General features: G+C 50.0%; 4 protein-coding genes across 4 annotated transcripts; 1 reads left to right on the plus strand and 3 right to left on the minus strand.

Annotated features, from left to right (window-relative positions):
• Positions 1-2,259: 2,259 nt before the first annotated feature.
• On the minus strand, positions 2,260-3,997 carry RhiXN_02125 (Serine/threonine-protein kinase; the record flags this gene model as incomplete). The annotated part of the gene is made up of 4 exons (XM_043321944.1): positions 2,260-2,781; positions 2,833-3,165; positions 3,216-3,283; positions 3,334-3,997. 4 exons carry the CDS (start codon positions 3,995-3,997, stop codon positions 2,260-2,262), a joined length of 1,587 nt encoding a protein of 528 aa, XP_043187767.1.
• Positions 3,998-4,018: 21 nt separating this feature from the next.
• On the plus strand, positions 4,019-5,272 carry RhiXN_02126 (ribosomal protein L19e; the record flags this gene model as incomplete). Its single annotated transcript, XM_043321945.1, has 5 exons — positions 4,019-4,051; positions 4,442-4,516; positions 4,585-4,940; positions 4,994-5,138; positions 5,189-5,272. The coding sequence occupies 5 exons, from the start codon at positions 4,019-4,021 to the stop codon at positions 5,270-5,272; spliced, it is 693 nt and encodes a 230-aa protein (XP_043187768.1).
• A 339-nt stretch (positions 5,273-5,611) lies between these two features.
• On the minus strand, positions 5,612-18,569 carry RhiXN_02127 (ABC transporter transmembrane region; the record flags this gene model as incomplete). Its single annotated transcript, XM_043321946.1, has 54 exons — positions 5,612-5,815; positions 5,875-5,974; positions 6,009-6,452; positions 6,500-6,828; positions 6,891-7,040; positions 7,113-7,365; positions 7,418-7,510; positions 7,565-7,765; positions 7,815-7,939; positions 8,101-8,292; positions 8,346-8,498; positions 8,554-8,566; positions 8,623-8,647; positions 8,708-8,770; positions 8,823-8,871; positions 8,929-9,037; positions 9,102-9,340; positions 9,395-9,525; positions 9,580-9,653; positions 9,705-9,840; positions 9,911-9,941; positions 9,994-10,090; positions 10,158-10,258; positions 10,311-10,523; positions 10,578-10,650; positions 10,701-10,840; positions 10,901-11,170; positions 11,228-11,321; positions 12,405-12,520; positions 12,575-12,681; positions 12,739-12,815; positions 12,875-13,066; positions 13,122-13,437; positions 13,486-13,639; positions 13,697-13,949; positions 14,003-14,095; positions 14,148-14,348; positions 14,399-14,458; positions 14,509-14,891; positions 14,943-15,133; positions 15,187-15,249; positions 15,311-15,359; positions 15,411-15,519; positions 15,576-15,829; positions 15,890-16,094; positions 16,144-16,279; positions 16,329-16,456; positions 16,513-16,619; positions 16,673-17,041; positions 17,098-17,212; positions 17,279-17,325; positions 17,376-17,657; positions 17,713-17,976; positions 18,033-18,569. The coding sequence occupies 54 exons, from the start codon at positions 18,567-18,569 to the stop codon at positions 5,612-5,614; spliced, it is 8,910 nt and encodes a 2,969-aa protein (XP_043187769.1).
• Positions 18,570-19,424: 855 nt separating this feature from the next.
• Positions 19,425-25,674, minus strand: RhiXN_02128 (ABC transporter transmembrane region; the record flags this gene model as incomplete). The annotated part of the gene is made up of 26 exons (XM_043321947.1): positions 19,425-19,568; positions 19,626-19,732; positions 19,792-20,120; positions 20,176-20,492; positions 20,541-20,690; positions 20,749-21,001; positions 21,048-21,140; positions 21,197-21,406; positions 21,459-21,518; positions 21,574-21,956; positions 22,014-22,204; positions 22,254-22,316; positions 22,368-22,416; positions 22,464-22,572; positions 22,629-22,882; positions 22,940-23,144; positions 23,195-23,330; positions 23,385-23,415; positions 23,470-23,566; positions 23,622-23,728; positions 23,781-24,155; positions 24,211-24,334; positions 24,389-24,435; positions 24,487-24,768; positions 24,828-25,091; positions 25,141-25,674. 26 exons carry the CDS (start codon positions 25,672-25,674, stop codon positions 19,425-19,427), a joined length of 4,914 nt encoding a protein of 1,637 aa, XP_043187770.1.
• Positions 25,675-26,731: the final 1,057 nt, after the last annotated feature.

Genomic DNA, 26,731 nt, shown 5'->3' on the forward strand with positions numbered 1-26,731 from the left:
AGTTGTTGTACAACTGTCTGATGTCATATCCCGCAGTGTACTCTCCAGCTCTCCTTAACGGCTCGACCCCAAGGCAAATTGAATAACCCTCGCCAAACCAGGTATAGCTACAGGCGCATACACACGACCTAGACTAGTCGACAAGCTCGGTCCCAAGGCACGGCGCATACAAACGAATAAACATTCATCCGAAGTACTTTAGGAAGTTCACGGAACTTTGCCTTGGAGGGAAGAACATGTCTAACTTAAACTACATCGAATTGCCGGATTGCTGCCGACCGTGGAACCCAAAGATACGGGGTGGGTGGAACCCAATTCCAATGTCTGATTGTAGAATATTAATAGCCCAGTCACGCTCTGGGAGGGGGTATTGAATGCCGGAAAATGACGCGCGCGTGCCGATTTATTTTTAAAAAAATAAAATAAGATAAACTTTGGATAGAAGCGTTCGAGGACTGTTCAGCTTGGAGTTGTGTATACGATCCTTTCTTTCTCGTTGGATGTGACTAACTAGGGCGTATTCAAAGTCTGGAACGATCGTATTTTGCCCACGCCTTTGGAGCCTGCAGTATACGCAACGCAACTGGTACACCCAATTCGGGTGAAGGTTATACCTATATTCATCTGGCAATGAGCAACATGCTTGGACCATAAATCCTTGAGAATCTTCGCCTGGATCTTTCCAGGCTACGAAAACGGCGATACTTGGCGCTTATTAGGAATAGGAACTTCGGTTGCTATTGTGCCAAGTCAAGTTCTTGGAGTATATACATGCCTTTATTCCTTGTGGCATCCAGAGGAGGGATCATCACAGTAATAATATTTCCAACCAAACAAAAGAGAGAACGAAAGGATATTAAGCCTTATTCCGCCCATTAATTTGTGTTCGACGACTCACCAACATTTCGTATGCATGTGATCGAGACATCAAAGGCTGGTCCCTAGTCGCAACCCACATTCTGTACCGCATTTCCATTCTGCCCATCACTACGCGCGCACTCCCGAGTCGTCCAAAGTTAAAAAAAGAAAGAGGGATTTTGGGCTGGCGCCTCTTTATAATTAGCCTTACAATCAATTCAATTAAACGCCCTGTCCTCCCGCTCCCCCCCTCATTCCTTCCCCCCACACTGCCACTGCTAGTCTTCCGTTTCAATAAACCCCCAAGATCGGCTTCCAGGGATGAGTCACCGAACGTGAATACAAAGTGATCTGATCTTCCCATTCGACAGATCTTCGTGTTTCATTAGCGGGTATGCGACGGGGCTATGCGTAGCCATGCTGCGGAGGTGTAAGATCTTCATGCGTGTTACTCCACATCTCAACATTCTCAACTCGGGGAGTTCCAGGGGAGGGCGGGGGCGGGGGAAGCTTTTGTCGTGGTTGGTACCCAGTTGGTTATACAAACGGATCTAGACTTGAAGTTTATTGGGTTCATTTGGGATATTGGAATGTTGGTTTGTGTCGATCGTATTATACAAAAGCTTGGACTTTGTTGGTATAATCATAAGAGACCTTGATGAAAATGAGGTACAGGTGGTGTCCCTCTGTTTGTAAAACGAGAGTTTAATTCAGATCTTCCTTTTTTAGTAATGTAAAGTGAGAATTCACTATAGTAGATTCTCATTCCGTGCTCCTTTTGAGGGGTTTTATGACCGTGTAGCCAATAGGATGGTTGGAATCCCGGCTTCAGCCACCTTGATTCGAGTCCGAACATAGAATAAGAGTCTACTGTTAGTAATTAGACGTGACGAGCGACGGGGGCTGTTTGTCCGGTGCGATGACGTTTGTTCGATCGACACCTGGAAACGGTAACATGCCAACTGCCATGGGACAAAACCAATACACCACCAATTCAGAAAGTTCAGGGGCAAGCATAACAGAAGCTTACCTAATCCATCGGCATCGAAATTCGCTGAGCCGGGATACGCCGAGTACGGGTGTGTCACCGTGTCTCACTGGCGTCTGCGACTCCACCCGGCCGTTTGCCGTACTAATGACTCATGGGGTGTACGAAAACAGAGAGTCATAGGTATATCGAACTACTCAAAGATGCTCCCCCAAAATCAATCAAAAGCAATGAATTAATTAAACTACACCAAGAACAAAAAACACAAAGAGTAAAAAAAGACGTAAATCAACGAGCTGGGTTGCTCTGGGTATGTACGTACATAATAGAGTCCATGTCCCCAGACGGCAACAAGGACAATGTGATCCCCTGCCCAGGTGTGCCTGCTCGATCGAGGACCGCCTACCTAGGCCCTAAGCGCCCCGACCATCAAACACCTGCTGGGCTCTCTGCTGGGCAAACGAATGGACGTGGCCGGGTTTCTTGCTGTCGGTGCAGACTTCGACAGTCGCCAACCAGGCATCCTTCATGATTTCCTCGATCTGTATTCTCAGCTTGGGATTCGGGTCGAGCATGCGTCTGAGCAGGGGTCTGCACGCCCTCGGGCTCAGGTTGGAGATGGTGGTGGGCAACGGGGGTTGAGAGGGCGCTGGGGAGTTGGAGCCGGCTGGGGGAGCGGGCTTGGTGGAGCATGCGGTGAGGTAGGCTTGGAAGAGCGGATCGGAGGTTTGGGCGACTCGCCAGGGGAGTTCTTGAAAGTGGAGACAGTAGTAGACGATACCGCATGCCCAAATGTCGACTAGTCGGGCGTCGTAGGGCCCGGGTGTGAATTGTTCGGGGGCGATGTAGGGTTCGCTGCCGCATAAACCGGTAGACATGTGTATGTTCTTTTCCCAGGGGAGGCGATAGACGGTTGATGCGCCATAGTCGCCGATCTAGGGCGGATGTGAGATGTGCAAGAAAAAAGAGTAGAATAGAGAGCGGACCTTGAGATGGCCGTATTGGTTGAAAAAGAGGTTCTCGGGTTTGATGTCGCGATGGGCGACACCCTGGGAATGCAAATAGTCTACACCCTGCAAGACTTGCTTGAAGCAACACTCGACTTCGCTGGGACTCATGCCGCCGCGTTTGATGGCAGCATAGAGATCGCCACCGGGACAGTACTCCATGACCTCGCACCAGTGCTGGTTCTCGTCCTTGACGAGGTCGACGGTTTCGACGACGTTGATGTGATGCAAGGCCGAGGAAATGCAGAATTCCGAGGTGAGCTTCTTGACATATTCTTTCTCTGTTTCGTTTTTGCGGCGTTTGCGGAATTCCTAGCAAAGAGTGAGCGAAGCACGAGGGGAACGAGAGAAGGAGGGCCCACCTTGACGGCATAGAGCTTCTCCTCTGTGCGGTCCCATTGTGTGCGAGCTTGACGATGGAGGTGGCGCCCTTGCCAATGGCGACGCGTTCGCATATGCCATAGTGGTCGAGTCTGCCACCGCTGCCACCCGAGACGACGGAGCGGGCCTTTTCGGAGCCGGCGTCGGACTTGCGGCTGCCTCCGGTGGAAGACTTGCGGGCAGGCTTGGGTGCGGCGGCAAGGAGGTCCTTGAGGTTGAACTTGTGGTGGTCGCCGGACACCGAGGGCGGACGGCTGGGTGGCTTGGGCCGTTCGCTGGAAAACGACTGGGCGCGGCTGGGCGGATTGGATCGGAATCGGTCCGACGTCGTTTCTGATTCCGAGTCGGGCGTGGGCGGTGGCTTGTTGGCGCCGTTGAGGAGGCTGTCCTGTCCTGTCGTCTCGGTCGAGGGTGTGCGTGGGGTCATGGCGGGTGTGCTTGTGTTGGACCCAAACATGCGCTTAAAGGCGGCTGCTCCAGTGAGCTTGGCTGCTGCTGCGGCCCCACGAGACGGACGACGAGCAGGTGGGTTGGCTCTGGGCGTGGCGGTGCTGGCGCTGTCTGGGACCGGGGATGACGCGCCCGACGCGAGGACCGAGGGGGAAAAGGCACCGTTGGTGACCTCTGAGGCGCGCAGTGCCTGGATATTCGCAGGTGTGTTCCATCCCGACGGCTGCGGCGAGGGCAGCGCCACCCGGTCTGGGCCCGTTGGAGTGGGAGTATTCCCAGACGACACTGCTACTAACTCTTCGTCCTCGCCCATGGTTGTCGCGAAAAACCTGCGATGCCCCTCGTCGGGCACGTGCCCGCGGTCGCTGTGAGCAAGGGCTCGGGGCCCGCGAAATCAATTTTGCAAAAAGCCCATTGGCTCGCAAAAATAGGGCACCTTGGCGTTTACTCACATCTGTCAGCGCTCTGCCACTCTCTGTTTATTCCTGTGTCTATGCGTCCATGTATGCTATTACGTCCATCACTCGCTGGTCCACCAGAGCTTTCCCTTTTGGGTAAATCACCACATAAGCGCCCTGGGCTTTTTGTCTTGTCGCCCGTAATGCGAGCCGATGCTGTTTTAGATATTGCCAGTTGGGCATATATGAGTTTGTTCTAGTCACGGCTTCAAGTTCCAGCGTGTGTTCGCTATTAAAAACGCAAACCAACCGCCAAACCAAGAAACACCCCGCGCCGCAGGTCCTATACAGCCCCACAGCCACTCCGCCCGAAGGATGCATCCGAAGTACCAACCCAACACGAGTCCGACAACCGCAAGTACACAAAGCCAACGGTACGTCCCCCTTCATTGCAACACACGCCCCTTCACTAACCCACTGCCACTACCACCGCCACCGCCAGATGGCCAACCTCCGCTCGCAAAAGCGCCTCGCCGCGTCCGTCGCCGGCGTCGGCAAACGCAAAATCTGGCTCGACCCCGCCGAGTCCTCGGAAATCGCCAACGCCAACTCGCGTGCGGGCGTCAAAAAGCTCATCAAGGACGGTCGTGTCATCATCAAGCCCACCGTCATCCACTCGCGCGCCCGCACCCAGGCCCTCTTGGCCGCCAAGCGCAAGGGCCGCCATACCGGTACCGGTAAGCGCCAGGGAACGGCCGAGGCCCGTATGCCTACCAAGGTCCTTTGGATGAGGCGCCAGAGGGTGTTGAGGAGGTTGTTGAGGAAGTACAGGGAGGCTGGAAAGATTGATAAGCATTTGTGAGTGGGCATGTCGCTTTTGAGGTGGCTCCCCGGTGCTGATGGATGGCCAGGTACCACTCGCTCTACCAAAAGTCCAAGGGTAACGTCTTCAAGAACAAGCGTGTCTTGATGGAGTTTATCCACAAGGCCAAGGCCGAGAAGACCCGCACCAAGGTCCTCACCGACCAGATGGAGGCCAGGCGTGTCAAGAACAAGGTGTGTCGTGTTTCTCTTATTCTTGCGGCCTATGACTCACATCGCCCCAGGCCGCCCGCGAACGTCGTGCAGCCCGTGTCGCAGAGAAACGCCAGGGATTGCTTGCGGTCGAGCACGAAGAGGCCAAGGAGTAAACCATACGCCCATTCATCTCTCCCGTCACACTCTCTATGTTGTATCATGCGTTGTTGGTCCTTCATGCATTCCCACCTTTATCCTTGATTTTTTTGCGTATTGCTTTGATATCGTTTATGAAAGTCTGCACGAGTGAAACCATCCGAGGTCGATCACACGGTTCCCGGGATTTAAACCAAGGTCGCTGGGTCCCTTGACGATCGTACTGCCTAAAGATCTACTTTATCTCATGTTGTTATGATATTTCGTATCGTGCGACTTGGGGGATCGCCACCAGTCCATCCATGACGAATTTGGATGGCAACGTGTTTTGGGCGCTTAGATCCATGCGCATATATTCACTGAAATCGATCATCCTGGTACAAGTATTCTTCTCCCCTCACTCGTCGTTCTCTGGTGGCGCTCCAGCCCTCGATCAACATGTACAGTTCATCCCGTTCCCCGCTCCCATCTACTAAGCTCTTAAACGCACTACCTTGCTTGCGCAAAAGCACCTTTGGCGAGTCGTACTCGACCATTCTTCCCGCATCGAGAACCATCACCTGTACCAACGTCCAAAATGTATAGGCCCCAGCTTAACGGGAAAATAAACAGTACGCACCTTGTCGACGTTACATATCGTCCTGAGCCGGTGAGCGACGACAAGTACAGTCTGATCAACAGATCCGAGTGCACGGTGGATCCTTTGATCCGTTCGTGGTCTACGTACGGCTTATCAGTCAACTGAAATAGTACAGAGGGAAAGGGAAAAAAGGGGAGGGGAGGAGAGGGTGCTGACCGATTGCAGCAGTCGCCTCGTCCAAGATGACCAACTTTGTTCGTCTCACGATCGCCCGTGCGAGCGCAACCATTTGACGTTGTCCGAGCGAGAGGTTCGCCCCGGACGGTCCCACGCGGGTGTCTAGTCCGATCCATTCTTGGTCTTGGGTCGAACTTGTAGTTGCAGTCTGATCCAGGGGTAGCTCAGAGTCACTTTGGGTTCGAGAGCCGTTCTCGCTGTGAGGTCCAGAATTCGAGAGTCCCGCAGCTTTGAGCGCATCCCATAAAACGCCATCGTCGCATTCTCCAAACGGGTCCAGGTTCTCGCGTAAAGTCCCGCTCGTGAGCTCAGGCTGTTGAGGAACCACTGTCACATTCGAACGCAGTGATTCGAGCGGAATCGACCTGGTTTCTATTCCACTGCCATCCCCAGTCAGTAAGAAAAACAACATCGCAAGACAAGAGACAAAAATAGGACTTGCTCGAGATATATTTCCCCAGTAGTACCGATCATCCTCAACAACGCCAACACCAGCGAACTCTTTCCGCTCCCTGTTCGCCCGACTATACCCACCCGCTCGCCATGCTTGACTTGGAAACTGAGGTTGTCCAAGACTCTCGGTCCGTTTCCGTATTGCGCCCCGAGGTTATGGACCGTGAGTGTTCCGGAAGCAGGCCAATAGGCTGGTGGCATCGAGTGTTGCTCAGAGGAAGGTTCGTGCGGGATGGTGAGGTACGAGTGGATCCGTTCCAAGCTGTTCGTTTGAACTTGGAATTCGTTCAGTGTTCTTACCCACTTTTTTTTTCAATCCAGTTGAGTTTAGTTCGTATTTGGATGTATCTGGAAAAGACACGAACCCAAAGTATCCTGCCAGACAATGCAATAGCCGTGTTCAGCGAAAATCCAGCGTCACTTGCGTCGCTGTTGTTTCGTCCATAGACCAACCACGCAGCAAGACCTGCTGAGAAAAGGGCTCCGAGTGCTTCCATGCGTATGGCGATCCATCTCTGTTATCTCCCTCTCAGCTCAGAACAAGCTCGCGAGTAAACAAAACAAAAGAGAGTGTGTGTGTCACCCACGTTTAAATTCCAAAACGTCCTCGCCGCTCTCGTGTGCGTGTCGATCTTCCTTTGCATTTCCTTTCGCATCCTCTCTTGAGCTCCATACGCGCGAATAGTGGCCATTCCTTCCAAAACGGTGTGGAAGTGGCTGAATATGGGGAAACGGGCGTTGGACATGTGTCGTTTGACCGGGAGTTGGGCGGATATGTATACTTGGCCCATCCATATTCCGAGTGCCAAGAGCAAGGCGCCAGCGAATGAGAATGTCGGGCTGTGCATATGGATCAGAAATGTGCCCCTGAAGAGGTGAGCAAGGGGCATACGAGACGAGGATAATGGCTACAAATCGCGAGACGAGCTGAATTGTCATGTCTGTTAGGTTTTGAAGTACGTTGGGGAGTGAACCGTCTATGGATCTGTTGTTCGCCATGTAAATACCGAATATAATTATAGGACAGTTCGTAGCTCACCGAATATCTTGCGTAAACCGAGAAATAACCCTCCCAATTGGGGTACAATCTAGCCAATAAAGAGTTGCCGAAAATACAGAGGAAACGAGTTGTTCATGGATACGGCGAGCAGCTCGGATAGAACCAATGATATGGATCATGAACGCTAAGCTGTAGAGAACCATTCCGCATAAACAGATGGTGCTGTACACCCCCAGATAGCTTTTTACCAGTGTGAGTTTGTCTTTTCTCGATATGCAAATTTGCTTACAATGAAACATTAACCCGCTCTGGTTGATCCATGTTAGTGTCGTATGCTCGAGCCCAAATCCTTTTGGGTTGCGAGTAAGCCTTGATTAAGCTGTGGAAAATAGCAACATACCCCAGCCAATATGTCTGAAATAGCGACGCCATATTCGCAAAAATGAATCCAGCCATGTACACAAACCAGAACCCAGCACCGCCTAAAGCAAAAAAGAATAGTTTCAGTGCGGACCACCCGACATGCCCTTTGGCTACTTCTTCTGCGGTCGTCATTCTACCATCGGCGCTCGAACCTTTGGAGCCGTTTCAGTAAGCTCTCTGCTTGGTTGAGGATCCTCCGAGTCTATCTGCTGTGCAACTTCGTCCTTGAGTTTAGGATTCGAGCCCAAAACGGTTTCGATGGTGCCTTGGTTCACAATACGTCCGCCAGGCCCAAGGACTACGATAAAATTGGCGATCTCGCTGATCATTGAGACGCTATGCGTCTACGGGCTCCGAATCAATCATCATCCCGAGAGATGGTGAAACCCGGACTCACTACAATGATCACGGTCCTCCCTGCTACAATGTCACCGCGAAAGCATTTATCCACCACCCAGTGTGATGTATGGACGTCAAGCGCAGACAACACGTCGTCCAGGATGATAACTTCTGATTTGGAGTAGATAGCTCGGGCCAGAGATACACGAGCCTGGTGTGTGAGTGTTCAATGCCCAAGGCACGCGCATATGTTCGGTTCCGCTTACTCTCTGGCCACCGCTGAACACCAAAATGGTTCTTAGCAATGAAATTTGCGCAAAAGGTCGCGTACTAACCTCAGCGTCATTCCCCTTTCACCCACTATTCCACGCATTTACTAAGTTTACTAATGCCACTCCTATCGTGCCTGCGCGTACCTACCTTCTGTTTGGTCTCCCGACTCCAGTAGTTCCAAATCCCTTTCCAAGCTACATTGCGAGATCACTAAAGCATACTATTTTCAAAGAGCGGAGCATATTTATAAAAAGCCTCATACCTTTTGCATATCGCTCTTCATCGTAATTTTCTCCAAATAATATATTCTCCTGCATGATTTAGATATATGGGGTGTGCTATTCTCTAGAATCATTTGTTTCACTCACTCGAATAGTAGCATTTTGAATCCATGGCTCCTGTGGTGAATAGGCTACACTTTTCCCTCCCAGTGCTGAGGCCCACGAATTGGCTCCGTTAGGGGTATAGTGCATTTCTCTGCGTATACGAACATTAATATTCGGCACAAGAACAATCGAACTGGTCTAGTGGCTGAACTTACCCAAGTAATGCCATTAATAAACTTGTTTTACCGCAGCCTGTCGGTCCAATGATCATGTTAATGGACTGGCGTTGAAACAGTAGTTCCCCATCGATCTGCAGTTGAAAGCTCTGCCTCAGAGTTGAAGAGCCGAGACTAACGCTAGACCAGGTGAAGCCGGCGTTACAGAAACCAATTGCTGATTCATTGGGTGTGACAGCTTCAACGCCGATACGTTCATAGCAGTCAAGAAGCTCTGTCTTAATGTAGGGATCAACACGAATCGATAACGAACCATATAAGAGGAGTCTTACCTTAGTTAGAAAATCATTTGTACGATCTAGCGATACTTTAGATTGTATGCTCGATGGGATTTGGAGTAACAATAAACGGAGTTGAGTCCGGAGGATGTCAAAGACAGAGATGGAAGAGAATATGGACGAAGCTAAACATAATCGTTCCATTTAGCTAGAGACTGCGCCTAGGCATCAATACTTACCATCAAGGGGTTTCTTGAACACCAATGTATGCGAAAGGAATGTCACAAGCATAACAACTAATGGGAGTGCGTAGCTTTATGAAATAAGTCAAAATATCATCACTTACAGTATCCAGAATACATACTTGATATTCACTGTGAACAGTCCCGCGAATTGACGTTTTTGATACCAGCTCAATTCCTCTTGCCTTTTCTTCTTCAATTGACTTTTGACTGGCACTTCCCAGGCAAATAACTTGATGGTACGTATAGTATTCAAAGCTACAGCCACCCACAAGTGATCGAGCACGACAGTTAGTATGGGGTTCTGTTAATCAAACCTGTAGCTCACATTCAATAATTAGTTGAACCCGAGAATCGGTCTGGAATTGGATTGGTGGATATATAGGCCAGATATGAACTCAATAAACCTACCTTCTTAGCCCATTCTATTTGAATTTTATTGATAAGGCGAACCACCTTTCCTGGAACAAACAATAATAGTATCATGCAAACGAGACCTATAATAGCACTGAAATCCCGATAAGCAGGAATTTCTACTTTAGTGTGCCTGAGCGTAGTCTAGAAAGATCACCAACCTCCATCCGAGAATCCAATATAAAAACAGCGTATTGAATACGATTCTCAACGGTGCAAAGAAGAGGACGAATAAAAAGTCCTGACTGATGTTGTTTACGTCCTTGAAATGCAGAGGTTAACCGGTATCGTCCACTTTATCATAAAGCTCATACCGTGGACATCAAGTTATGAATCCTTCCGATGAGATACGAGGTTGGGCGCTTCTGTTCCTCTGTGGTGAGAGCCAGAGCCCCACGCTTATATTCAATTCCCTGAAAAGACTTTTGCACTGAATCGCTTGAAGAATCTTCTGCCATCCGTATGCGAAGAGAATGATCGAATAATACCTGGGTAATTATGGCATCGACGCGAACTACCATTCCACACTTTAACAATGTTCAGGCCTCCTAGTGTTATGTCTAGGTTTAACTAAATCTCACCGTTATAAAGACATAACGTTGCATGGCAATAGCGCCAATGATCGGTCCCAGGAATAACAATAAAATCCATACCCTATACAATAAAATTCAGACATACACAATTTAGAGATAAAAGATACGCACCAGGGACGAAAATATCCAGGCTGCGGCGGGTCCTCAAGGTACCTAAGGGCCCAATGATAAACCAAGGAACCCGCGATAGGATAAATCTCTAACCTAAGAATGTATCGAATCCCCAATGGTCCTACAAGCTCGGCTAAAACCTGTTACCCAGACTTTCAGTCACGCAGTGCACCCCTCTTCACGCATTTACTTGCCTTTACAACAATCATGCCCATCATCACGCAATATTCTTTCCAGAACACATCTACAATCCCCCAGAATAAATGCCGGTTTGGTTGACTAAGTGGGTCCAGTTTAGCACTGCCTCTCCGTCTCAAGAAGTCTGCACGATCATAGAAAGCTAGCGGGGGGAGCTGACTATAGTCAAGCTTTGCATTTCTATACGTTTGCCATATTAGAGGACCAATGAAGCTGAAAAGAGCCAGTGATATAATAGACGCTGTTTCTTCGGGATTAAGTGCATTGGGCTCCTTGGTTTAATTGGTGAGAAAAATAGTCTCTATTACAATTTTAGGAGACACACTCACTTCGGGCTCTGAATGTGCGAGTGACCTTGGAGTGCAAAGAGGTACCACGAGAGCTGCGAATGAGAGAATGCCAATTCTAGCCCAAGCAAGCCACCTGCCGGTAATATCAATAGCATAGCCCTGGTATATCGCAAGAGGATATAGCTCATAACACGTCAAAATTATAAATGTAATAAGAAGTATAATAGTGAGGTGGCGGCTTGAGGTAAGGTTTACAATCGGGGTAGGTAGGACGGTTAACGCTGAAAGAATAGCTGTGTAAGCCTTTGTTGTCATGTCAGCAAGGTCTCGCATAGTCAAATATTTTTGCTCACAAATAATAAACACAAGGAAAGTTCGGGTAATTCTCTTTTAGTGGATGAATGGAGAATCAGGATACTTTTTCTGGTGTTGATATCAACGCCTTGATGCGAGTTCGTGGGGCCAATAATTTGGTGCTGAAACACAGTGATAGTGATAGTCAGAGCAAGCAGAGACGCACAAGATAAAGCTCTTGATAGTTCCCAAGAGAACATTGACCCCCGAATAAGTGGGCAATCATCGAGGGTGGCTTGCTCAGGCTGTGTGCCAGCAATTGAATTCATAAATCTTGATAAAGAAGAGAGCCCAGGTCGATCATGAATTCGGAATCTGGGGTGTGGGGTGTGAGGTTGAGAAAATAAATTCTTCAGTCGGGAGAATATCGAGTCGAGTAATATGGCAGAAACAGAAATGGCAGCGCAGAGACATGGTATGAATAATATACGTGGGTCAGGCCCAGAGCCAGCGTCTGTCGGTTCTGAAATGAAATCCTGCCCCATTGGCAAGAGCATCACGCACACTGAACGGTGGAATGGTCTAGTCAGGAAAGTTTGGCCTATTTATAGACGAGTAATAGGCTGTGAGCCCGAGGAAGCCGGAGAACGATACGGTTCTGATAAGTAACTATTGCAATTGAACCCCTGCTGGAGAACCAGCATGTAGCATGAGATGTAAGTGTATGAAAAGTGCCTGTGATTTGCCCCTCCATCTAGGCGTTGTCTTATTTGGTCGCGGGTTATGCGTCTGACTTGCTTACTTGAGCTTGGCTTAGCAGAGCTCAACGTTATAGAAACAAATCACCACATTGTGTTCCATAAATACAGCATGAAGATCACGGTGTGGTCCAGTTGGTTACTGGCCTTTTGCCATAGCATACAACGCATCTCTATCACCACTCTCATCAACAAGTGACTTGAACGCTCCTGATTCTTTCCGTAGTAGCGCTGCTGGAGAGTCGAACTCAACAATCCTCCCAGCTTCGAGCACCATGATCTGCAACAACATAAATAAAAATAATCAGTGAGCAAATAAGACATGGGATCTTACCTTGTCAGCATCACAGATCGTTTGCAGCCGGTGTGCAACAATGATCAGTGTCCGGTCCTTCAGCTCTGTCCGAATCGACTTCTGGATTGCCGCATCCGTGTTGTAGTCTATACCAGCCCATTAACACCATCCCTCTGACATCACTCACCCTTGCATCCACTCACCGATTGCCGCAGTGGCTTCGTCCAGTATCAGCACCTTGCTCCTCCTCACGATCGCACGTGCAAGCGCAAGTATCTGCCTCTGTCCCAGCGAGAAGTTCCCTCCTCCTGCACTCACTCCCGACTCCAGCCGATGTACCCTTCGTCGTCCTCCGACTGCAGCGTGTCCAGCCCAGCAGACCGCAGCGCAGCGTTCAGCACCGCGTCGTCGTACTCGTCGAACGGATCGAGGTTCTGCCTGACCGTGCCGCTCATCAGCTCTGGCTGCTGAGGGATGATCGTGATGCTCGAGCGCAGTGCGTCCAGGTTCACGCCGTGTGTCGGCATCCCGCTGCATAAACATCAGCATACACTCGCCGGCAGACCCAGAATCGAACAGCACTCACTCATAGTACACGTCGCCTTCGATAGGGATCATGCGCAGCAGCGATAGGGTCAGGGAGCTCTTGCCGCTGCCTGTCCTGCCTACGACACCGACACGCTCGCCAGACTTGATCTCGAATGACAGGCCGTGGAGGACTGCAGGACCGTCCTTGGAGTAGCGCGCTGTGAGGTTCTCGGCGACGATGTGACCGGATGCAGGCCAGTATGCGGGAGGAGCCTTCTCTGGGACTGACTCGGGCTCCTGTTCGATGTTGATATAGTCTTGGATACGCTCGAGACTGTTGCCCTGGACTTCGAACTCGTTGAGAATCCGACCCACTGTTTAACGATATATCAGTATAAGGGCTCCCAATACTAAAATAAAACTCGCCCATATAATCCCTGCAGAGAAAGCAACTGCCATGTTGAGTATGAATCCGGTATCGCTAGCATCAACAGATGCCTGGTAATATACCATGTATGCAGCTAGTCCTGACGAAAAGAGCCCCCCGATAGTATCCATACGAATAGACACCCAACGCTATCACATTTATGTTTAGTCCAGAGTCCCAATAGTGTGCAGTCTGAATTGACCCACGTTTAAGTTGTAGAATGTCCTGCCTGATCTTGTGTACCTGTCTACTCTCTTCAGCGCTTCGGTCTTGAATAGATCCTCAACCCCGTATGCACGAATCGAGGTGATACCTTGCAAGGCAGCTCCAAAGTGGCTGAACAAGGGCGAGCGGGCGTTGGACATCTCACGCTTGACAGACATTTGAGCAGCAATATATACCTGACCAAGCAAAAGGCCAGCGATAAAGACCATTGCACCTGGGACTGTGAAAATTGGACTGTAGATGTCGTAAGTGAACACTTCCACTGTATGAAAATATCAAACACATACGCAAACCAGATGATTCCAATGAAACGAGAAAGCAGCTGGAGTGTTTGTTGAACCAAGTACTGAAGATGGTCGGCCAAAGAACCATCGACACAACTGCAATTGAGGCTCGTTAGATTCCCGCTTTTCGCCTACACCACCTACTTACCGGATGTCTTGTGTAAACCTGGCAACAACACGCCCAATTGGGGTGGAGTCAAGCCATCGCAACGGTGCTCCGAGCACAGCTTTGATGAGGCGGCTATGAATCCGACGCGACGCCCGCACCGACCCCAGTACATGGATCACAAACGCAACGGTGTATACTGTAACACCGCCTATCGAAATCACACCATATATGCTCAGATAGCTTGCAGAAAGATAAGCACGTGCTCATATGTGAGCATAAAAAACACTGACAATGGCACATCCACACGCTCCGGGTGCTCGTTGTTCGTCTTATACGCTCGTGCCCAAGTACTAGCGAGGTATCAGTGCTAAGTAGAAATGTCGTTTGATCAAGCACTCACCCAAGCCAGTACGTCTGTCCTAGTATCGACGCCTCGCCCAGAGAGAACCCAAGCATGTAGACAACCCAGAACCAGAACCCACCGAGTGCAAGCAAGAACAGCTTGAGCGCCGGCCACCCAACATGCCCTTCCGCAACCTCTTCTGCCACCATCAGCTTCCCATCTCCTTTCTTCGCGTTTGCTTCACTCTTATCCACAGCATTACTCTCGTCCACTACTTCTTCACCTTTCCTTTCCAGCTCTTCGTCCTTCTCCGCCTCCGCCTTCAGCTTCGGGTTCAGCCGCAATGCCTCGTCAATGCTGCCTTGACTGACAATCCGCCCGTCCGATCCAAGCGACACCACAAAGTGTGCAACCTCGCTCACCATCGCCACATTGTGCGTCTGACTCCATATCAGTCGCTACCCGTGCTCGTCTCATCTGCCTCAGCTTACCACTATGATCATTGTCCTTCCCGCCACAAGCTCCCCTCGGAAGCAGTGGTCCACGATCCACCGCGACGTGTGCACATCCAGCGCAGAGAGCACGTCGTCGAGTATGATGATGTCTGCCTTCGAGTAGATCGCACGCGCAAGCGACACTCGAGCCTTCTGACCTCCGCTCAGCGTCATGCCCTTTTCACCGACTGATCGAGTATCAGATGCTTGCATCCTACCGACAGACATCGTCAGCACACACCTTCTGTCTGGTCGCCTGCATCGAACAGCGTCAGGTCCCTCTCCAGCGCACACTGCGATATCACTACGACCACGCATATAGTCAGAATGCTGGCGGTGTCGCAAGGACACTGAGCTGTACGCACCTTTCTTGTACCGCACTTCGTCGTACTCGGCTCCAAGCAGAATGTTGTCCTAGCACCAGCAGTCAGATACTGGGTCGTGACTTATCAGTAGCTCACTCACTCGTATGGACTCGTTTTGGACCCAGGCTTCCTGGGCAGCATACGCGATGCCTCCTTGTCTCGGCAGAGAGAACCACGAGTCTGGGGCACTAGGCACAAAGTGCATCTCTCTGGATACGAGAATGAGTGTGTATGCTAACAGATCATGACTACGCAGTGTACTTACCCCAACAGCGCCATGAGCAAGCTGGTCTTTCCGGATCCTGTCGGGCCGACGACCATGTTGATCTTGCCGCGGTGGAACAGCAGCTCTTGGTCGATGTGGAGCCTGAAGTTGCGTCTGGAAGGAGTGGGGGTGGCAGGAGCTTGGCGGGACCATGCAAAAGTTGCATTGCGGAAGCCAATGGCATCTGGTGGAGGGGGGCTAGGGTCGATGATGGCGGGGGTGTGCTTGTGAGTATATGCGTCAAGCAGCTCGGTCTATGAGGCACGGAATTTGATCAGATCAGAGCTACAAAACACTAAATAGAGCCTTGGTACCTGGTGCAAGAATTCGTCGATACGATCGACGGAGACCTTTGCTTGAACGATCACAGGGATCTCCCAGGATAGTATATGTAGTTGATTGCGTAACACATCGAAGACTCCGATAGAAGAGAACACGATCGACGCAGTAAGTTTCTGCTTGAACCATAGAGTGTGGCAGGCAAATGTGAGCGCCATCATAATCAATGGGAGTACATGACTACGGCGCCGATAAGTAAATGTCAATAAGGAAATGTAGAATAACATACTTGACATTCTGGCCGATCTGGCCGATCCACTGCTTCTTTTTGTAGTATTCTAGTTCTACCCTGCGCTTTTCTTCTACTTGCGCGATCACCTTATTCTCCCACCCAAACAACTTGACCATACGTATCACATTGAGGACTGTTATAAATGAGTATGTATTACCAATGTCAATCAGAAAGTCACTCACTTTCCGAGATCGCCTGAACACGCTCGTCGGTCTTCTTCATTCGTTCGGTCTGCACATTGTTCACCAGCTGTGCCAGCTTCCCTGGAATAGGGAAAGATAGGACCATGAAGGCCATCCCAATCACGGAACTAGTGAAACTCGTAAATATTGGAACTACCAGAGCTCGAGAACCCCAGAAACATACCTCCATCCCAGAATTTTATACAAGAAGAACACACTAAAGATGATTTGTACTGGTGCGTACACAACGAGGAATAGGAAGTCGCAGCCCTCTGTGACATTATCCAAGTCCTATTCTCAGACCGTAAACCTCTCTTCCCCTCAGTATCGTGCAGAAGACTCACAGTGGACATGAGGTTGTTAATCTTTCCGACCAAATTCGAGCTGCAGCTCCCCTCCTCTTTGCTTTTGTCATCGACCTTGTCCTGTCCTTTGACCGAGCTTGTGCTGGCAACGAGTGTTTGAGCGTTACTCGTCTCGGCTGTATGATTGGTGCTGTCGGTTTCTTGTTCCTCGGCCGTTTGGAGTCCCCCTGAATTCTCGGCGTTTATTTGCTCGTTCTCGGCAATGCTGGCTGCGTCGATTGTGGGAGTGACAGCGCTAGGTGTTTTACTCGTCGATCCGCCCGCCACTTGGGCCACCATGCGAATACGAAGTGAGTGCTCGAACAGAAGCTGAGAGATCATTCCTATGGCCCGAACAACCGAACCCATCTATAGATCACACTAAGTCTTATAATCTAGTCTTCCAAATTACTAGAATCGCTAACCTTGATGAATATGTACCACTGAAATGCGATAGAGGCAATAATGGGTCCAAGAAGCAGCCATAATACCCAGAACCAAGGGCGAAGGACATCTGGATCCGAGGGACTCTCAAGGTATCTATATCAATTGCTAACTATTTAAGCAAAAATGATAATATAGGATAGGCGGATATCTTGAGCTTACCGTAAGATATAGTTTATTCCCACAGGACCCGCAAACTCCATAAGTCCCTGCTTTCCGGTCAGTGCCCGGCCACATTAGCTAAAACTCATGGGCTTACATATACAACAAGTGATATAGCCATCATAATATATTCTCTCCAAAACACTGCCATTAGTCCCCAGAAGAAGTATCGTCGCTTCGTCTGCCTAAGCGGGTCCAGCTTCGAGAAACTGCGCTCTTTCAGGTGCGAAGCACGATCATAGTCTGCCAGCGGTGGTAGTTGCTCATACTCTAGCTTCGGCACACGGTATGCAGTCCACACCAGCGGGTCCATAAACTGGTATAGTAACAAAGAGATGAGCGAGGCAGTCTGTTCGGGGTTGGGACTCTCGCTTGGATTCTGCCTCAAGTCACTGTATTTAGTATCCGTAAATACGCGAAACACCTACACTCACACTGGGATCGATTGGCACATATATCCTCGGAATGAACAACGGGATCACGACCGAAGCAAACCCGAGCACCCCGATCCGAGTCCATGTCAGCCATCCCCCCGCAGCATCAGCAGGATGGAGTTCATAGGTTGCAAACGGCACCAGATCCCGCCATACGTACACAGCAAACGCAATCAGAAGTAGTACAACCAGATGGGCGTTCGCAGCCGCACGGAAGCGAGGCGCGAGTGTGAGAGCAAGGATGGCCAGAAGGGTTGCATAGGCCTACGGACGTGTTATTCAAGCGCACTCAACCCAAGGTTACCAACAGGCATACTCACATAGAACGTGCACAGTGATATCTCGATCCACTCGGCAGTGCTGAACCATCTCTCTCGTTGTCTATGCTTTTTATCTTTGCTTCCTCGCGCCTTTTTGAGTACGTCCATGTCCAAGCTCAAGTATGGGTCATCGACTGGTTCGTATTGCTTCGTGCCAATTGTATTATGTCCCTCGGTGATTGACACAATCGCGCCGACTGTCAAGCCTGTAAGCGTAAGACATGCCAGTAGTCGCAGAATTTTCCATGCAAATACAGCAAAACCTCCATGAACCTTGATATGAGAATGCAAGTCGGGGAAGAAGCCAGTATGCTGCCGTACAACAGGTTGCTGAGGGGCCGAGTCAACATCGGTCTCGTGATGCTCCTGACCGCGGAGCTTTGCGATGAAATGTTTGACCGCAGCTGTGGAGAGAACAACCCGAAGTAAAAGCAAAACAATGGAAACAAGAGCACAGGCAATGGGTATGAGTAGGCCATGCGCCCACTTAGGCTGGGGCGTGGCAAGCGCCGTCTCCGAGAGCACGAGCTGGCTCATGGAGGAGGTGCAAAAAATATGTTGGTGCCAAGGATACGACCATAGAGATATATATATACTCAAAAGATAAGGTGACTCAGGGGAATTCCGTGTATCTCGGTGCCGGGCGCTGCCTGGGAGCACATGGTTTGCATCGTGATCAAGGAACCAACTTGATATCCGTGCGTATTCTTGAGTCCAGTACTAATTAGTCAACACCCCCAGGGTGCCGCGCCAACCTACTACCCTCGCATCCACGTAAACGCACACACATGCACACCCTAACGCAACGAGGGATATATGAGCTCCGACCTTAAGTTTTACTACAGTATGTTCCAATGATATCAATACCTATACATTTAAAATTTAAAATTTACCCCACACTCGCCATCTCGTGCACCCACTCCATTAAACCCGAATGATCATCAAGTGTCTGAGGTATATATGCTTATGGGAATCATATTCAAGCATTATCGAGCCCAAATAAGACATCCTTCCGAAGCACTGGCAGGCGTAATGCATGGCTTTAATGAAACTATTTTGCTTCCCGTAATTACAACCGATTGAATACATACTTAAGCTTACCAATCTAGTGTACTGTACTAGTCCCTTACTAGCATGTGAAAAAGCACAGGCCTGGTATCACCACTTATAATCGTAAGGTCAAGGTACTGGTCTCGCGTGATTATTGTTACTTTTTTGTTAAGAAAAGAGCCCATGATCAGTAGTACTTTCGTCAAATCCTTAGACCTTAGCGTACTTTGGATCAACATCTAATAAGCATCCATTGAATGAATAAATTGGATACTCAAAGTCTCTGAAGCTAATGAAGCAATATCTAACATGTGTCAACCTCTGCGTAAGCGGCAACTGCAATCACACCTGGCAGCCTGCCATAGCATATAGTGAGTCCCTGTCGCCACTTTCATCAACAAGCGACTTGAACGCTCCTGACTCCTTCTGCAGCAGCGCCGCTGGAGAGTCAAACTCGATGATCCTCCCAGCTTCTAGCACCATGATCTATCACACAGCTTTGTTAATATCACTTCTCCGAGACATACAACGCCCGACGCCCACCTTGTCAGCATCGCAGATCGTTTGCAGCCGGTGTGCAACAATGATCAGTGTCCGGTCCTTCAGCTCCGTCCGAATCGACTTCTGGATTGCCGTATCCGTGTTGTAGTCTATATCAAGCCACCTTAGCACCCTCCTTCACAAGACTATCACTTGCTGTACCACTCACCGATCGCAGCAGTCGCCTCGTCCAGTATCAGCACCTTGCTCCTCCTCACGATCGCACGTGCAAGCGCAAGTATCTGCCTCTGTCCCAGTGAGAAGTTCCCTCCTCCTGCACTCACTCCCGACTCCAGCCCGATGTACCCTTCGTCGTCTTCCGACTGCAGCGTGTCCAGCCCAGCAGACCGCAGCGCAGCGTTCAGCACCGCGTCGTCGTACTCGTCGAACGGATCGAGGTTCTGCCTGACCGTGCCGCTCATCAGCTCTGGCTGCTGAGGGATGATCGTGATGCTCGAGCGCAGTGCGTCCAGGTTCACGCCGTGTGTCGGCATCCCGCTGCATAAACATCAGCATACACTCGCCGGCAGACCCAGAATCGAACAGCACTCACTCATAGTACACGTCGCCTTCGATAGGGATCATGCGCAGCAGCGATAGGGTCAGGGAGCTCTTGCCGCTGCCTGTCCTGCCTACGACACCGACACGCTCGCCAGACTTGATCTCGAATGACAGGCCGTGGAGGACTGCAGGACCGTCCTTGGAGTAGCGCGCTGTGAGGTTCTCGGCGACGATGTGACCGGATGCAGGCCAGTATGCGGGAGGAGCCTTCTCTGGGACTGACTCGGGCTCCTGTTCGATGTTGATATAGTCTTGGATACGCTCGAGACTGTTTCCTTGAACCTCAAACTCGTTGAGGATGCGAACCCACTGTCCGAAGATTAGTGGAGGTACATACAGCCATAACTAGTAACTCACCCAGATGATACCTCCAGAGAAGGCGACTGCCATGTTGAGGGAGAAGCCAGTATCACTAGCATCCACAGATGTACGATAGTATACCAGATAAGATGCCAATCCAGCTGCAAAAAGTCCACCCAGCGCATCCATACGGATAGAGATCCAGCGCTATGCTCTTATATCAGTACCATCTTTGTCAGGTTGGGAGCGCCTCATGTTAGCTTACATTGAGTGCATAGAAAGTCCGGGCTGCTCTGGTGTATTTGTCGATCCTTTTAAGGGCTTCGTTCTTGAACTGCTCCTGGGCATTATATGCACGAATGGAGATGATCCCCTGCAGCGCAGCTCCGAAATGGCTGAACAAGGGCGAACGAGCGTTGGACATCTCGCGCTTGACCGATAGCTGGGAAGCTATGTATATCTGACCAACCCAAATTCCAAGAACAAAAACAGCTGCGCCTGGGATGGTAAAGATAGGGCTATTCGTCGTAAGTACTGGGTCTGTTAGTAGAGAATGGACCTTACGAAAACACGACAACTGCAATGAAACGCGAGATTAACTGAATTGTCATGTAAATAAGATTGTGTAGTCCATCCGGCAACGATCCATCCACAGAGCTACAGTAGAGAATATTTAGAATAAAGGTGTTTGAAGTCATACATGATCTACTCACCGGATGTCCTGAGTGAACCGAGCGATCACACGACCTATAGGTGTTGAGTCCAGCCATCGAAGCGGTGCTCCCAGTACAGACCCGATCAATTGGTCATGAATCCGTCTCGACGCACGTACAGAACCCAGCACATGGATGACATAGGCACCACTGAAGACTATCACGCCAGCGCCACATACTATTCCATACACCACAAGGTAGCTGGTCGCCCTAGGAGTAAGCACAGCTGCAAAGTGCGCCGACCAGCGATGGTGGTACTCACAAGCCCACGTTAACTCGCTCGTTGTGACCACTGTTCACCTCATATGCACGCGCCCACACACTGTACGGTTCATTCAGCTTCAGGGCCCTATCGCCCCACCCAATCACACACTCACCCAAGCCAGTACGTCTGCCCCAGCGTCCCAACATCTGCCAGTATGAACCCTGTCATATACATAGTCCAGAACCACATCCCCCCGAACGCTGCCAGAAACAGCTTCAGCGCGGGCCAACTGACGTGTCCCTCAGCCACTTCCTCGGCCACCATCAGCTTCCCATCCGACTTCTTGTTACCGTCGTTTCTCTTGTCAACAGGGTTGCTGTCGTCCACGACTTGATCGCCCTTGCGTTCTAGTTCCTCGTCCTTCTCCGCCTCCGCTTTCAGCTTAGGGTTGGACCGATAGGCTTCATCGATGGTCCCTTGACTCGCAATCCGTCCGTCCGTGCCCAGAGAGATTACAAAGTCTGCCACTTCACTCACCATCGCAACGTTGTGCGTCTATCATCAAGGACAATCGTCATATACCCAGTCATAGGACAAATTGAACAAGCTCACCACAATGATCATCGTCCGTCCAGCTACAAGCTCCCCTCGGAAGCAGTGGTCCACAATCCACCGCGACGTGTGCACATCCAGCGCAGAGAGCACGTCATCGAGTATGATGATGTCTGCCTTCGAGTAGATCGCGCGCGCAAGCGACACTCGAGCCTTCTGACCTCCGCTCAGCGTCATGCCCTTTTCGCCAACTAGCATATCTGTCAGTGCTGATACCCGACATAAAGTCATACGACTTACCTTCAGTCTGGTCGCCAGCATCGAACAGCGTCAAATCTCTCTCCAGCCCGCATTGCGAGATGACTGTGTATCTCAGCATTAGTCAAGTCTATCGTACGCCTGATTTCAGCCCACCTTTATTGTAGCGCTCTTCATCGAACTCAGCTCCAAATATGATGTTCTCCTACAAGCATCGTCAGCTCAGCTTCGCTCGGAATGCGAGACACCCACTCTGATAGTCTCGTTCTGCACCCAAGCTTCTTGTGCCGCATACGCTACTCCACCATCCCTCGGGAGCGAAAACCACGAGTCAGGACTACTTGGTACGAAATGCATCTCCCTGTCATCCACTTAGCCCCCCAATCCGACAACCAAACCACAGCCAAAAACACTCACCCCAGCAGAGCCATGAGCAAGCTAGTCTTTCCGCATCCTGTCGGACCAGCGACCATATTGATCTTGCCGCGGCGGAACAGCACCTCTTCGTCGATGTGTAATCTGAAGTTGCGTCTCGACGGGGTCGGAGTGCCAGGGACTTGCCGTGTCCATGTGAAGGTTGCGTTGCGGAAGCCAATGGCGTCGGATGCAGGAGGGTTAGGGTCGAGAATGACGGGACCTTCTTTGTCGTTAAATGAGTCCAGGAGCTCGGTCTGGATAAGTTGAGTTCTTTAGCAATATAGACATGGGTAAACTGAATATAATCGCACGTTTTGTACGAAATCATCGATTCGGTCCAGAGAAACTTTAGCCTGGATAGTCATCGGGATGTGCCAGAATAACATGTGGAGCTGGTTGCGCAAGACATCAAACACTCCAATCGAAGAAAAGACAGTCGCTGCATCTAGCTGCATCTTGAAAATTAGTGTGTGCGACGCGTATGTCACAAGCATCACAATTAGTGGAAGTATATAACTACCTCTGACCGTCAGTAGCTGTAATCTCTCGTTCATGCTCCGACCTACTTGATGTTCATGTTCATCAACCCCAGGAACTGTCGCTTTTTGTAGTACTTCAGTTCTTCCTCTCGTTTCTCTTCCACCTGCCCAATAACCTTCTTCTCCCAGCCGAACAGCTTGATCATCCGAATCACGTTCATCGCTGCGATCCTGTTGGTCAAATACATCGCTCAGTCATGTTCAGGGACGCACTTACACTCGGTGACGGTTTGAACTCGGGCATCGGTCTATGCGAGGGTGTCAGGGATTTCATATTTGGATGCAAGACGGCCAAGACATACCTTCTTCATTCGGGCAACTTGGATGTCATTGAATAGATACGCAAGTTTTCCTGGGATAGGAAAAGAGAGTACCATAAATCCCATGCCGATTACAGCGCTGCAGTCGTTTGTTAGTATTCCAACACATTATTATCGTGACTTGAATGACGAACCTCCACCCTAAGATACGATACAAGAACACGACACTAAATATGATTTGGACAGGCGCAAAGATGATTATGAGCAAGAAGTCACGACCGTCAATCATGTTCCCCAAGTCCTGGACCAGTTCGTGTTAGTCCAACAGTATATTGATATGCAACTCAACTCACAGTGGACATCAGGTTGTTGATCTTCCCCGTAAGATTATCCCCTTCGCCATCGTCCCCTTTGCTTTCGTCCTTGTCTTTCGGCTTCACGGAACTCGTGCTCGCAACTAGTGTCTGTCCATTGCTTTCTTCTGCTGTGTGCCCAGCACTGTTAGATCCTCCTTCTACGCCCTCTGCACCTTCGGCACCTTGCGACTGAGCCTCAACTGCTGTTCTTTCGCTACCAGCAATACTAGCGCTATCGCCTCCAGGGGTTGCAGTCTTGGGCGTCTTGCCGTTTGACCCGCCTCCAGCAGCTTGAGCAACCATACGGATGCGGAGCGAGTGTTCGAATAGGAGCTGAGTGATCATTCCCTCTGTTCGGACCAATGATCCAGTCTTAAAGGCATCGTAAATACTTTAGGCTTATCACCAAGGATATGAAAATACGTACGGTAATAAAGATATACCATTGAAACGCAATCGAACCGATGACTGGGCCAAGGAAAAGCCAAAGAATCCAGAACCAAGGTCGAATGAACCCCGGTTCTTCGCCCCTTTGAGTTTTCTGAAGATATCTGTTGTGTTGATTCAGTATCTGAACAAGCTCCAAACAGAAACGGGCTACTCACTCGAGCAGATATTTGATCCCAACCGGCCCCGCAAACTCCATTAGCGCCTGTTCCAAAATTAGTCCCCCCAGCAACAGATGTATTCCAATATCACCAACCTTTACAGTAACTAGAACTGCCATGATACAGTACTCTTTCCAGAACACCTCCATCAGCCCCCAAAACAGGTGCCGCTGTTTGCTACGCCGCATAGGATCCAGCTTGTCGAATCCCCGGTCTCGAAGGTATGATGCACGATCATAGTCCGCCAGCGGTGGAAGCTGCTCGTACTCCAGCTTCGGCGAACGATACGCGGCCCATACAATCGGATCAAGGAAGTTGTACAGCACCAGTGAGATCACGGACGCCGTTTGCTCGGGGTTGGGAACTGCACTTGGGTTCTGTCCCAAGCCACGTATATCAGAATGGTCTATCACCTCTAGTAAGAGATCTCGCTCACCTTGGGGTCTAGAGGCACATATACCCTCGGGATGCATAGTGGCACAACAGTCGATGCGAACCCCAGCACCCCAATCCGCGTCCATGTCAGCCATCCTCCAGCTCCATCTGCTGGGTGCCAGCCATAGATTGCGAATGGCACTAGATCCCGCCATGCGTATACACAGAGGGCGATAAGCAATAAGATTACAAGGTGAGTGTTTGCGACTGCACGGAACCGAGGAGCCAAGGTGAGGGCTAAGATAGCAAGAAGCGTTGTATACGTCTGGCGAAAAATCAGATGAGTGGAAGGCGAGCGAGGTATGCGTACTGACATAGAACATGCACAGTGATATCTCAATCCATTCTGCAGTACTGAACCACCTCTCTCGCTTCTTCTTGTGCTTCCTGTGTTTCTTTCCCCATTTCTTAGTCAAAGTATCCATATCCAAGTCCAACTCTTCAGTATATTCATACACCTTTGTACCGATAGTTTTATGCCCTTCATTGATTGATACAATAGCCCCAACGGTCAGCGCCGTCAAAGCAAAGCAGGCTAGCAATCGCAGCACTTTCCATGCGAACACAGTAGTCCCACCGTGTGCCTTAATATGGGAGCGCAAGTCGGGGAAGAATCCAGTGTGTTGTCGCACGATGGATTGTTGAGGTATTGAGTCAACATCGTCCTCATCGACATTGCGACTACGGAACCTTGCGATAAGGCGCTTGGCGGGTGTGGCGGCCAGAACAACATGGAGCAAAAGCAAGATGATAGAAACAACAGCGCAAGCAGCAGGTATTAGTAGGGTGTGAGCCCATCTGGGCCGGGACACAGCGAGCGTCGTCTCCGAGAACACCAGTTGGCTCATGAGGGACGCGGTCAGCAAGCACCAAGCGCACGGGATGATACAAATACGAATTTTTGATAATGACAAATGTTTATTGGGAACCACATGGTCTTACATCACCATCAAGATTCCCCGAAGCAATCGCGGAACCGAATTCTTTATCCCTGCCTAGACCCCATTGGGCTCGACCATAGATTTGTACGCGACACTTGAATGATTTGACGTTATTCTTTAAAGCTTTCCAGCGAGTCTTCTAGAGGCATACCCATCATCCATATGGTGCACTCCTAGTCGGCCCGAGCGAAGCACGGGCATCCCTATGGCGCTTCTGTTCTTAGTTGTATCCTTTGCGCTCGACTATCGTTTGCCTCGCGAATGGGGTAGAACGCTTTCCACCTTACAAACTTCATAATGTCCCCTAGATACCCTTTGGGTAGATTAATCGATCAGGTGCCCAGCCTCAATGGATCTAAAAATAGAAGTCTCGGCTCCTCTACCACAAATGAAGCCGAAAGGCCCGAGCTATATCTTATACTTTCGCCCGAGATACCCTTTTGTCCACCATCCCACACGTACGATCAAGCAATACCTGTGCAAACTCTCTAAATACCGCTGCGTCCGTGCGGAGGTAGTCCACATGGTAAGCCTTGGTTGACATACCTTGCTCACCTTGTCCCCAAAGTCATCTGAACTGAGATAGATGTTGTTGCTATGTACAATATAAATTTGCATAGCATTTTAGGACTATATACTAGAAATAAGCCCGGGAGTACAACCAACAAATAGACGCTTGGTCTCGTGTTGCTGAAATGGTAGCAACAAACTTGTTATTCACAACGCAAATATACGACAGGTGGAGCCTTGCTCTTTGCATCTTGTGGTTAGATACCGACTCGTGTACTCGGGATAGTTTGAGTGAATCATACTTACCTTTTACCATACTGTACCCCCTGCGAGATATGGTTGCATAAGCGATATTGATTGGAAGTTGAGACTCAATCATACCATCCCTTCTCGTATTCGTAACAACGTCATTCAGTCGCTTGGTCGAACATCCATAGGCCAAGAGACACTGCCC

This window comes from Rhizoctonia solani, chromosome 16 (assembly GCF_016906535.1).
Source record: "Rhizoctonia solani chromosome 16, complete sequence".
In the NCBI taxonomy this organism is placed as follows: domain Eukaryota; kingdom Fungi; phylum Basidiomycota; class Agaricomycetes; order Cantharellales; family Ceratobasidiaceae; genus Rhizoctonia; species Rhizoctonia solani.